We start from the raw sequence: 13,081 nt of genomic DNA on the forward strand, positions 1-13,081 counted from the left end.
AATTCGTGTTAATCATCATGACCATTTTGGTAATACAACTATATATGGTTTAACCTAATAAGGCACAACATTCCTAGAGGGTGAGAAACAGACAGAAACCGACACAAAGGCAGTTTTAATAAAAATGGGAACATAAGAAAGAAAGAAAAAAAATAGCTAAAGCTTAGATAGGCGGAGTGGCAACATCAGTCAGAAGTAGAGACGTTGTGTTCTCCCCTCAGAGTATGTGATTAAACCCACCACATCCACTTCCCCTCTATTATCATCAGCCACCGCTGGCCCCATGCCTGGCCCCATGCCTGGCCCTCCACCACCAGCAGCAACAGCATAGCCTTACTAGACAAACATGGCCTGGACGCCCAGGGTCGCTGCTGCCCACAGCCGCCAGAAGCACGCTACCACTTACATGACATCACTGCTATTTAAGGAAAATTACAGTTAAAGGAGTTGCAGACAGTCTGATTTTACTGCTGGCCTACTGCTGTTGGCTTCCAAATATACCACACAAACAAGCAGTCACACACACACACACCTACACCTCTGGTTGCCAGATAGATTATAGGTTCTCTGTAAGTAATCCTTTTACTGTTCCAACAGCAGCAGCCGCAGCCACCAGGTCCAGACTGACTGTGTGTGTGTGTTTCTGTATCAGTCTGAAGCTTTTCAACACCTGAGTGGAAACAGGAGACGTTTTTTGTTGCCACACAGCAGTAAATTAATCTTTAGTTTACTGGAGCCCATACACTGCAGTTTGGTCTTCATGTGCTAATATTAACAGGCACTGGTTTTGTGTGCATATGTGAATGTATTTGTGTTTTTAGGATCCTTATAATGTTTTCTCAGGCTCGGTGTGTGTGTGTCAGGCTGATTGGAGGTGAAAGCACATGTGCCTTTAACATTTATTTCAAAGAGGTATTCCCTTAGAGACCTTATTACAATCAAGACAGCCATATTTCTTAGGTGTATGTGTGCATATGAAAGAGTGTGTATGAGGGAGTCCTAACAATGCTAAGCACTAGATCCTGCACACTTCTGGGGCCTTAAAGTTCCAGCTTAAAGCTCATTTCCTAAAAGTTCTTGTCATTTATTAGTTATTTTATTTTGAGTATGTCCTCATGTATTTTTAAGTTCTACAGGGGAACTGATAAAGACAAGCAACCAGATGATAGACCTGCTGAGCAGATGCAACAAGCCATCTGTCTGCACTTGTAGAAATCTCCTACACATAAAAATATCATAAATATCTCAAACATTGGAAAACATCTGAACAGGTTTATTAGCCTAAAATTGATTCATACTAGCTAGTTTTTCTAAAACATTACTGTGATCACATGTCATTTGTTGCCAAGGCAGTTTGAGCTGTTTGAGAATTTTATTGAAACAAGTTTTGGAATAAAGTGTATCATGTTCTTTTATCACTCAGTATAAGAAAGTAGTGAGGCTATCCTCACTCCTGGCTAAAAATCCATACAACTTCAGTCTGTTTTGAGCATGCTGTGGCCCTTTTTTTGGAAGCACATAGAATCAGGCCATACTTACAAGTTGTTTTTAATGTATTGATTAAACTATTCAGTAATCGAAATATTTCCTCAGCAGGCTTTTTTTTTCATTAAAAAACAGACAATGAAAAGAACACCTTCAGCAACATCATCACATACAGGAACCCATTAAAATGCTCTCTATCTAATGTTTTTTCTAATTACTTTCACTTGTTCAGTAATCACTTTGAAGTCCCATCAGAATAAATAAGTAGCTTTATTCATCAGAGTGTATCATGCCTATTTTGCAAGTGAGATAAGACAAATGATTCAAAACATTTCGGTGAACTGCCTGAATTGATCTGGCCTGCACTCTTTATAGTTGCTTACCTTCAACAGTATGCGGCACTAATGGTTTCTCCAGAAGCTAGAAATGGTTCCAGCACTGATGTTGCTGATCCTTCTGACAGTCCTCAACATTCAGGGGTCATTAAATCTTATGATGTGTATTTGTGTATATTATAAAAACAAGATGAGAAGGAAGAAACAGACAGAGAGTATAAAGGAATGAAGGAGATCCAAGAGAGCCAAAAGAATTTAGTTCGATAATTTACACCAAAAACACACTTAATTTAAAGCTGCAGTATTTAATTTTTTGGGCCATGAGCTGCAGTGAGTATTATCACCATAATTTATCATTTTTATGGCAAACATGCTAGCCAATAATGGCCTATTTACACAACCAGCAGACATGGAGCAAAATTAGCGTTCATTTGGAGTCGTGTTCCTGCCCACCTGACAAATGTAAGTCCAATATTCACTCTCCTTTTAGCCTTGTTTTGATCTCCACCAGCTCCTGAGAAAAACATGTTTACCTGGATAAGTGCTCCATTACTGTACGTTCACCAGCTGCTAACTTTGTCTGACCAACACTTGGCTTTGAGTGAGTAGAATACAATGGGTTTATCAGAAGAATTTTGCTGGAAAATGGTTCATAAGAGCAGAGTTGTCAGCCCAAAAACCAAAACAATGATCCAAAATAGACTAAAACACACTCCATAGAGTTGAGGTGAAATGTAGAGGTGGGTGATAATTCTCTGTTGGTTCCTTACTCGTGACCTCTTTTACACCCTTAAGATGAAAAATATTGATTAGTACAGCTGTAAGTCTACCCCTCTGCACCTTTAATCATTGGATATTATTTTAGTTTAGTAGCACATACTGTATATGGGTAACTTCACAGCAGGGGACAGCACTATCAGAGCTGGTTAGTCTTTAGTGGCTGGTTGCAGTAATTAAAGTTACCATTTCCCTCTAGGGAACAGGTCAGCACAGACAGCTTGACATTATGCCACACACACACATATATGCACATGTGGAGAGAAAATGCCGCTGTAAATGAACTCAGTGAGAATGTCATCAACATCAGGTTGCACAGTGTGAAACTCACTAAGAGCTTCAATCTCATTAGATATGAAAATGAAAGACGCTGTCTTGTTTTACTGTCTTCTACTCTCTACTCTTCCCTCTCAATCACTCCCTGCTCCTCTTTCCTAATATTACCATCAGCCCAGTGGCTCTCAGCAACCATAACAGTCTCTGCTATATCTCACTGAGTCGTGGTGATGATTCCTCAGCTGAGCTGTTATGATGGAGATAACGCCTGCTTTCTCCTCTCTTGGCTTCATCGCTCTAGCTAACGTGCTTTGAGCCTTGCTATATCCAATTATTCAACATGGAGAATGGCCTATTTCGCCATATGAACTTTCTCATGTTGTGAATATATTAGTGGAGATGAAAGTAAATGTGTTTTATGCACAGTGGAAGAACAACATTTGGAGCCAAACATGGAGGTGAGAAATCCACAGAGGATGATTTAATGTCTTTAAGAAGCAGCACAAAATTTTTTAGTTTGAATTATACTTTATACTGCAGCCTGTAAATAATAGTGTAATTATTTTGTAATTATGGTGCACTTACATAAATAACTTTGAATTATTACATGGTACAATAAAACATTTACAGAGAACCGAAACTCTTGCAATAAAGGGGTAAAATCCTTTAAATTATCGTTTAACAACTTTTTGATTTACAGACACTTATAAAAATTTACAGGGTACAGTGATGTACTTATGGGGAAACAAATAAAGAAGCCACAGAATATTTTTTTGATCATGAAGAGCTTATTAATTCATTCATTCAGTAATGTCGTTGGGGACAGAAAACAAATATGTAACTAATTTACTGGGTAATTTACATGTATAGGTTCAAAGGCCTTAAAACTTATATTCTTTGTATCAGCCTTAACGACATTACTGTACTACTTCATTATTTTAACTACAGTAAGTACCCACTAGTTACATGATTATTGATTTATGAGTTCCCAATAAATACTAACTCCTAGACATTATCCTGCAATTCTTTTATGTGTGCTCCATAATGACAAAATACTTGTAATTTGTGAGCTGTGATCTGAACCATTACTGTTAACTGCTGTCATAAAACTGGGCTAAGTGGTCTTATGACACGTATTTTGACACACATTTATTGGGCTCTAATTGGACAAGATTTCCAAAAGCTAGCGTGAACTGTCTCCCTTTGTTCAAGTGCTTCTTCTAGTTTATGAAGTTATGCTGTGACCTTTACAATCATTCTTGCATAATCAAACAGCTCAGAAACTCTCAGTTAAGGCAAAATGAACAAAAACCATAAAAAGCACCAGCTAACAATTCATAATGATGGATTGATGGAAAATGAAGCCAGACACCTTTAGGGCTTCCAGTAATAATCATGACTGAGCGCACACACACATACACACACACAGACACAGACAGCAGTACTGTTTAGGTGTTGGAGAGGGAAGATTAGCCACTGAGGCTGACAGTTCCGCAGGCGAATACCGTTTATGAAGGTGCAGGGTGATTTACAAGGGAATTTGTGGCCAGTTAAATGAGGCAGATGCCAGCAGCCCGCTGCAGCCGGGGCCCAAACGGAAAGTGTGTTATATCCGGAAGCATCCCACGGACACTGGTATTTTTTCCACTGCTGCCAGAGTTATTTTAACGAGATTGCACCTTTTCTCATAGAGGGAAGAGACAACTGAGCTGGTGCCATTTCCACCCTTGTCTGGCATGCCTGGCATGTCTGGCAGTCAGGAACTCTTAGTATTATGGAGTGGCAGAGGCACAGATCAGATGACTTGCACTGAATAAGGAGCCTTTATATCTGAGGGATAAATACGGAATACTCATGACTCATCTATCTTCCTCTTGCTTTTGTGTCACTATTGTTCTCTATCAATAAGCACTTCTATTTTCTGTACATCTCTTCTATGGTCCCTCTGTCTTATGCTTTTCCTTTCCCTCACCTCCTGTTTCTAACCGCCGGCCTCTTTTTCTCTTTTTCCACCAGGCCTACCCTCTCAACTCTCTAGCAAAGAAGCAGCCAACAGTGCTGGTGATCTGTGGTCCAGATCAAAATGGCTCCATTGGCTTGGTGTGTGCCCGACACCTGCGCATATTTGTAAGTCAGCTACTGTACTTATAAAGTGCAAAACGGTACCCAACAATATCACGCAACACTGAAAAGTATTTGGCAGAGTAAATCTATCAAATATACACCAAAATACAAGACAAATTATCAATTGTAAAACACAATCTGGTGCTCACACAGTCATTTGGACAATATCACAATAAAAAAGTCTTGCAAACGTTAACTTGTGTCAGAAGGGGATCCCCTATACAGGCCCTCTGTGTTTTACAGAATTTCATTTGAGCTCCTGTAAACGGCTCGGAGCAGTTATCCCATTACCCTCTCTGCAAGGGCACTCAGACAGTCATGATATCATGCTATTGTTACTCTTGTTAAAGCCGTCTGCATGTTACATTCAGCAGCCACGATATGATGTCATGACCACTACGTCTGCCCCCTAGGCCGCACACTGATTGACATTTCAAGACAAACTGTTTTTGGGGGGAGGATTCATCTTCTCAAAATCCATTAAAGATCATGACTTGAACTGAAAGGTATCTTTTTAGACGGTGCAGTTCATTTAAATGTATGGTGCGGTAGTCTATGCCCCAGTCTATGACTTTATTGGAGGGGAATATTGGATCTGTGCTTGGGGATCTTTGGTTTTAGAATGGAATGCATCTATACACTTTACCATATGTGTCTGACATACTAGATTTACAGTGCTTTGATAGTTCTGATTAAAGCCATGTTAGATGGACTCTGTATAAGCAGCCTGATGGCTCTCTGTGGAGTCTCACTGCCTCTCTGTCTCCCTCCCTCTGTCTTTTTCCCTCTTCAGGCCATGAATGAGGTCAGGGGTCAGCTGAGAGAGAGATATATTTTACCGTGGCATTCCAGAAATGAAAAAGGAGCCTCAAACTTAACTTTAAAAAACCCAAATCAGTTGGGCATTGATTCCATGATCCCCCCACTTCTCCAGACAAACTTTTGTGGTTAAGGGATTTTTTATTTGTGGTGTTTCCGATTTTATCTTTTTTTCTGCCTTTTCTTTATCGCTTCTACTTTTACTTTTGCATCTGTCTTTTCTTTTGGAGTTTTCTCCTACCGTGAAGCACATTGTACTGCATCTTGAAATGTGCTACATACATACATTATTATTATTTAAAGTGACTGCAAACTACAGTAGGCCGACTGGGACCCACACTTGTCTGAGTTTGCTCAAACTTGAGAAACTCGAGTACTTACTCTTGACTATGAATCGCTCTCCTGGTGTAAGAGTGTGTGTTTTTCATAGTGCGATGTGATCCCTGTCAGCAGGAAGATATGCAATTATACACGTGAGACAGACACATTAACACACCCACCCACCCACCCACACACACACACACACACACACACACACACACACACACACACACACACACACACAAACACAGCCTTGAACCCCTGATGCAGAGCTGTGAATGTGATTAGACAGAGCATAGAAATGAATGATCAACTGCAGGCTAACAGGCCAACTTGCTTCTCACGTCACTCCAAGACGTCCTTGTTCTCAAAACCTGCTTGTGTCTGAGTCTGTCGTGCATCATTGAATATTTCCATTGCTAGGTATGAAGAAAAGCACAATGCTGCTTACCAGAAGATTTTCCGTGATCAAAGCTTATCTTAGATGAGAATAAAAAACAAGTCCTATGCACATTAGTTCTGGTGTATAGTTCAAATTAAAACAAGTGGACATTGTGTTATGTTTGGCTCATTAATGGTGCTCTATAGACAATCACTGCAGGGAGTTTGCATTACCAAGGTTGGTCAAGTTATAATCAGGATGAACCATATTCAAATATTCTTTATTATATACATTTACAGCAAAACAAGATAACACAAATGAAAGAAATCCTATTTAAAATGCAAAAATTAACATTTTGACATGTCTTCAAAGTTTTTGCATGCTGGGATGTTATTGTTTCACTGGATAAGGACTTTATTGTGCTGCAGAGGTCATCCCTTCATTCCTAATGGTCTATGTATAAAAACAGAATACTACAGAACACATCATCCCTCAGGGAGAGGAAGTGTAACCCTGTTACGTGTGAGCATTAACTGGAAGAAGACCGTGTCTGTACCCTTTGCTTGTTTCTGTCTCACAGCTCATTTCTGCTCAGTGACACTGACAGCCATTGTGAGGTCTTCCTTAGTTTCACATGCTATAACCGCTGATGAGGTCAAGGGCATGCCGAGGCCAATGGCAACCCCAAGGGGACACACACACACACACACACACACACACACAGTGGATTGTATTTGGCTCGGCTGCTTGCTCTGTGCTCTGCGGAGATCACGATGCAGATGACGTCAAGTGATCGGAGGCCGTGGCAGTTGGATTGGTTTAGTATCCCCGAGGAGGCAACGGTCCGTCTGACCTGATAGATCACTTCCTGTGTAGGACAGCTCAGCTCAACCTGGTTTTTTTTTTTTTTTTTTTTTCTTTATTAAGAACAACTATATCTATTTATTCCTTCATGTGATGTCTGTGAAATGGTTCTTTGGCTTGAGTGAGATGCATTGGCCACATAGACATTTCTGTCTCCACTCCAATACAAAACAAGTGAACATTACTTTTTTTGTGCAATTCAACAGCAATGTGCTTTTCCAGAAACTTTGATCTGCTTACTTTGCACAGACGGCGCTGTCAAAAGTTTCCATTGGAGCTACTCTCTGCTGAAGAAATAGTCCCAATTAATACTGTTTACAGCTTGTACTGTGGATTATCCAGAGTAATGACACACTGATCTGATTAGAGATCATACTGTTGAATTTTTCACTGTAATCTTTAAATGCTGTGACCACTAAATTTCCATTTCCTTTCACCTCTGTTGTTTTGGGGTTGAGGCAGATATTGCAAAGCCTGGACAAATAAAACAAAAAATTTGGGTTCACTGGCCCTTTAAAGTTGTGACATATGTAAATACTTATTGAGGAAGAAACTATAATGTTAACTTTTTTACATGATCACACAGGAAAACACACGCTCACCCTACTGACAGCGGATGTTAGGTTTTATGATTTATCTTTGCGACTGTGTAAAGGTCAAAGATCACAGGTGCTTCCTGCTGAGCATCACAGACCTTTCAGACTGCGTATGTCTGGATTTCTACTCTTCTCAGCATCCAATTTATAAGGGAAGTGTTCACTCAGGAGGCAGACTGTAGGAAACCACAACTTTTGATTACCAGTCAATAGTATTTTTACTTGTCGTGAGCTACAGGCCAAATGTACATTGAGGCATCATCCACACTCAATCAAATCAGTTTTGGCTATTGGCTATTTTCTTGATATTACATAACCTTCTCTCTCCCCCCCTTCCCTAACCACCACCCCCCTCATCTTCTTCTCTTTTGTTTTTCTTCTCATCTTACACAGGAATATGAACCCACCATCTACCACCCTAAACGCTCCTCTCACAGTCTACACCAGGACTTTACAGTGCAGTGTGAGAAGATGGACATCCCTTTTCTCTCCTATCTGCCCACAGAGGTCAGCAGCATGTTAATAGATTTACACTTTTTCCTTATGTAAAAGTGAATCAATCACCCTTATACACAAACACGCACACACACACACACACACACAATCTTGTAATGTAAAGCTGGTCTTCACTAGATGCATGTTTCGTCATATCTGTTAAATCCCCTGTTATATTTGTCTTGCTTCACAGATAAAATGAAAATGAAGTGATGTCTTTGTGTGTTGTGAAGTGTGAATGGCATATTAAAAACTATCAATGAATTTCAAGTCTACACTGGAAAACAATTTCTTACAGTGTAGATTGCTTTGATTAAATGATGGATTCGTATTTAGATCAGTGGTTCCCAACACTTTTTGGTTTGTGACCCTTTAAAATTAAAAAAATGTCTGCTTGTGACCCAGTATCACAGGTTACATATGTCTATGAGCTGTGAGAAGTTAAAAACGATATACAAATATGTACATTGAAAGAGCTACTTGTCGCTGTAATGGACTGTGGATTTTACCCCTCATCTGGTGTAGTCACTATTTGAATGGATCTCTTTACATCCGACATGAAATGAAGGAACAATTATAGTGAGTAATTAATCTTCCAACGTATATATGAGTTGTTATGTGTATGAGTTTAATCATCTTGTGACCCATCAGATCTTTCTTGCGATCTGTTGGAGGGCTCTCCACCCTTAGGTTGGCAACCACTGATTTAGATGAATCTTGTGCAGGAGGCGAACTCTTCATTTATTCATAACGAGGTCTGTTCTGTTCAGGTGCAGCTCATAAACGATGCCTACAATCTGGTGATTGATGCAATGCTGGGCCCAGAGGCAGACCCTGCCAACATTAAGGAGCCCTACTCTGGTATTCTGGCCACCCTGAAGCAAGTCAAGACCCCCATTGCCAGTGTGGATGTGCCCTCAGGTATGTGCTCATACAAACTGTAGGTATCATGCTTGAAGCTCAGAAACACAACATGATAAATGGGCCTCCAGGCAGCTCCCAAGAAGCTCTGGCTCCCAGGCAGGAGTTTTTCAAGTCTAGAGGCACACGTGGAGGATAAATCTTATGCTACCGTCAGCAGAATGTGAGCTCATCATACCCCAAATATACAGCTTGCTGAGTTGTGAGCAAAAAGGACAAAAAAAAAAAAAAGTCACAACGCTTGAACTTAAATGTCTCTTTTTCTTTTCTTCCCTTCTCTTGTTCCTCAGGTTGGGACGTAGAAGAAGCGAGTCAAGACGGGATAAACCCAGAAGTTCTCATCTCACTTACAGCACCGAAGAAGTGCGCCATGAGTTTCTCGGGGAAGCATTTCTTAGCTGGACGCTTCCTGCCCTATGACATCCAGAAAAAATACGAGCTTAACCTCCCAGAGTACCCTGGCACAGACTGTCTCATAGAATTGTAACACATGGGAAACATAAGAGCCAGTGGGGCCTCTCTTCATTTTGAAAGCGTACAGTTAATCTATTATTGTTTTGTATTTTATAGATTGTTAATGTGATTTAATGTTAACCTCTCAGTTGCGTAGATCAGGCTACATCTTAGCCAAATTTGCTGTTAAGCTACAGTAGGAGGATAATATTTAGAAACTGTGGTTTGAGTCGTGTCTTTTTAGAAAACGGCATCAGGAGTTTTTGTGTCAGTCTACTTGTAAAAGCTGTAGCATTTCACTTTCCTGGTTTTTTTTTTCTTTTTTGCAAAAGACAGAATTTCTTTTTTTTCACTTTCAGCAAAGAAAGATAAATTTTCTATGACCACTGGAAACCTTTTCTTTCTTAAATGTTAATGTTCTGATGCTCTCATGTTTAACTTTCTACTGAAGTGTGCTGCTGAGATGAGTCACTGTAGGTTAGCAATTTCAAAATTTCTGTTTATGTGGTTTTGATTTGTTTGGTCGACTGGACTTCTGCATCACTTTTGTTTCAGTGACTTCATTGGCTGTTACAAAAGGACCAGACAGTTCTCGTTGTCCAATAAAAAAAAGTTTATTTGAAAGATGTTTCAATTTCTGGGGTTCATATTTTCCTTCACGTAAAGAAACACAGACATTTTTCTCATACTTTTTAGCCGACATCATGCATACTAGAGCTTTCAGAATGCTTGTTCTGTTACGTTACGGTCACTAATCACGAGGCCACCTAGCTGTGTTATATGCACATCACAGGCTATTAGGGTTGAGCCCCTTAGACGAGCGCACACCGTTACCTCTGTTTATTGGTTTCCAACTGGATTTGATTTCCTAATTAAAGCCATAAACAGGTGTGATCGGGCTATAATCAGCTGTAGAGGAAGGAAGGCCTCTTATTATTGAACTCAGGGCTGCTTCAATGGGAATGACTAAGCAAGGCTGCTGTGCTGTTTATGGATGAGGTAATGTGTATTTATACTAAGCACAGGAGCTTCTTCTGGATACTAAATCACTAATGCCCAGTGTGTGTGTGTGTGCACATGTGTGAGTGAGTGGGTGTAAAAAGTCAGTGAAAAGGAATGTCCATCCGTTTTTTACTTGGTGGTGGCTATTAAATCTGTCAGAGGCAAGCGGACAAGGGTTGTAGAAATATGTCCTAGCAATCAGTACTCTCTTGTCTCTCATGCCTGTCCAATCCCGGTCAGGAAACAACGTCTTGTCACCACTCTGTCAACTGTGCTTTTCATACGAGTGGTTGAGTAATGAGCTTCGGAGTCGTCGGTGGCCCGTGGAATTGAACAGTCACAACTGACAGCGGCACTTGTTGTAATATCCAGTGAGAGATAGTCTTACACTGAGAAGAAATGCGGTCAAAAGATGTAGTGGAGTTAGTAAAAGAGAGCAGTAGTGAGGCAGAAAGATTAATCTAGTGTACAACAGAAAAAGGATTATAATTTAACAATATACAGGGTCCAGGGTCCTGTCTCAGTGCAACTAAAAAGACTTTAGTTTTATTTCATTATGATAAATATTCATTTTAAGAAAGGAATATACTGTAATCGCATGTTTCCTATTAGAAACATGTTTTGTCTGCCAACAGATTAGATTAACCACTTTCAATGTTTAATGTTTGATTTTTGCAACAACTTTTAGCATTTTATTATTATTATTTTCGTTTTTATTCAATATTCAGTAAAATATTTTATTTTTTGCAGGAACACACATCTCTACAGGGGAACACAAATAAAACAAAGTAATTCGATAAAAATACCATAAAAAGCTAATGAAAAGCACTTGATCATCCACAATCACAGATCAGATCCCTTTTTAAAAACTATTTCAACTGGAGTTTAAAATGCTTTTATTCTTTGGAGTCTGTATTTGGTTTAGTTTATTGACATCATTTTTATATACAGATGCCACTGCCCAGACCTGCCAGCTGGTCCATCACAGGGCCTGTACAGATCTTATCTGAATGGAATGAATGTATATATTCTGCTGGCAGCCAGCTGGCAGCCGGCTGGGGTCAGCAGTTCTGAGTGGCCGGTACTTATATACATAACATAAATCAGACTTTTTTTGCAACATAGTATTAAAGCTTTGGACTTATTTCCCTTGGTGTTTTTACAATTCAATTCAAAATTCTTTTTTTGTCTTGCAAGGGGCAAATTGAGGCAACTGAGTTTGCAAACAAAGTACACAATCACACACACAAAGACAATCTAAAAATACAAATATAACAATGTCTGCTGGCCAACAATATCCAACACCACAAAGGTGCATATAATGTAAAAAGTGAGAAAAGTGCACGTGCATTTATCCATCTCTAAACCATGTAAACTGCTTATTTCTTGTTGTGTTCATCAAACTTTACTGAGGTAGAGAAAAGCATTCATTGTCTGTCTTAAGTAATGTATGAGTAACATCATTTTCAAGATAAAATAAATTATTTCAAAAGTTTAACACCCTTTTATTTTGAATCCAGAGAGATTTGTAAAGCTGATGAATGTACTTAGTGTTTTTCATTTTGAGGATGGATTTTACAAGCATTGCTCTGTAATTGCAACAATTCACGTGCTGCAAAAGAGTACATTGCACCTCATAAGCACGTCTCGTGTCTGCGTTCTGAGGAGTTTTTCCTGAATGGCATGCCATATGACGCCACTTCCACTCCTTGGCAGTGCATCGCCATGCAATCAGCGACTGTTAAAAAGTTACAAAACTAAACCAGAAGTCGAAACCAGAGGAAGAGCAGCATCTGGCACTGTCCTGTGCCTGTTTGAGAGACAGATACAGAGAAAGTGAGACAGACAGAGACAGAGAGGACATAACAGTTCACATTAGATGAATAGAATGGCCTTTTGTTTAACATCATGAATCATGGACATGACGAGAAAAAAATCACTGATGTCTCCAATTAGCTTTGCTTGTTTTGAACATTAAGAAAACATAAAAAAATCAAATAGACTTCTCAGGGAAGGTGAAAAAGCTTTAGCATCCTTAAGCAAAGAAAAGTATTATTTTGCACAAACACACACACACACAAATCAGGACAGAGATAGACTTTATGATGAACACACACATAAACACACACACACACACCTGCTCTGTGGATAAAGATAACTGGAGCAAAAGAGGGTTACAACACAAGCAGAATTAAAAAATACTGCAGCAAATAAGGCAGAACTTATGAAAT

The 13,081-nt window shown here is 39.5% G+C and overlaps 1 protein-coding gene across 2 annotated transcripts in view; it reads left to right on the plus strand.

Annotated features, from left to right (window-relative positions):
• The window catches only part of yjefn3 (YjeF N-terminal domain containing 3), a 43,776-nt gene extending 33,302 nt beyond the window's left edge, over window positions 1–10,474 (plus strand). The window contains exons 4-7 of one of the 2 annotated variants that reach the window (XM_042417034.1): window positions 4,890–5,000; window positions 8,373–8,486; window positions 9,245–9,395; window positions 9,686–10,474. In XM_042417034.1, coding sequence (XP_042272968.1) covers window positions 4,890–5,000; window positions 8,373–8,486; window positions 9,245–9,395; window positions 9,686–9,882 — 573 coding nt within the window. In that variant the 3' untranslated portion in view covers window positions 9,883–10,474. The remainder of the gene's footprint in view (window positions 1–4,889; window positions 5,001–8,372; window positions 8,487–9,244; window positions 9,396–9,685) is intronic. The other variant, XM_042417035.1, reaches the window with a different exon arrangement.
• The last annotated feature ends 2,607 nt before the right edge of the window (window positions 10,475–13,081 follow it).

The sequence above is a fragment of the Thunnus maccoyii genome, chromosome 7 (genome assembly GCF_910596095.1).
Source record: "Thunnus maccoyii chromosome 7, fThuMac1.1, whole genome shotgun sequence".
In the NCBI taxonomy this organism is placed as follows: domain Eukaryota; kingdom Metazoa; phylum Chordata; class Actinopteri; order Scombriformes; family Scombridae; genus Thunnus; species Thunnus maccoyii.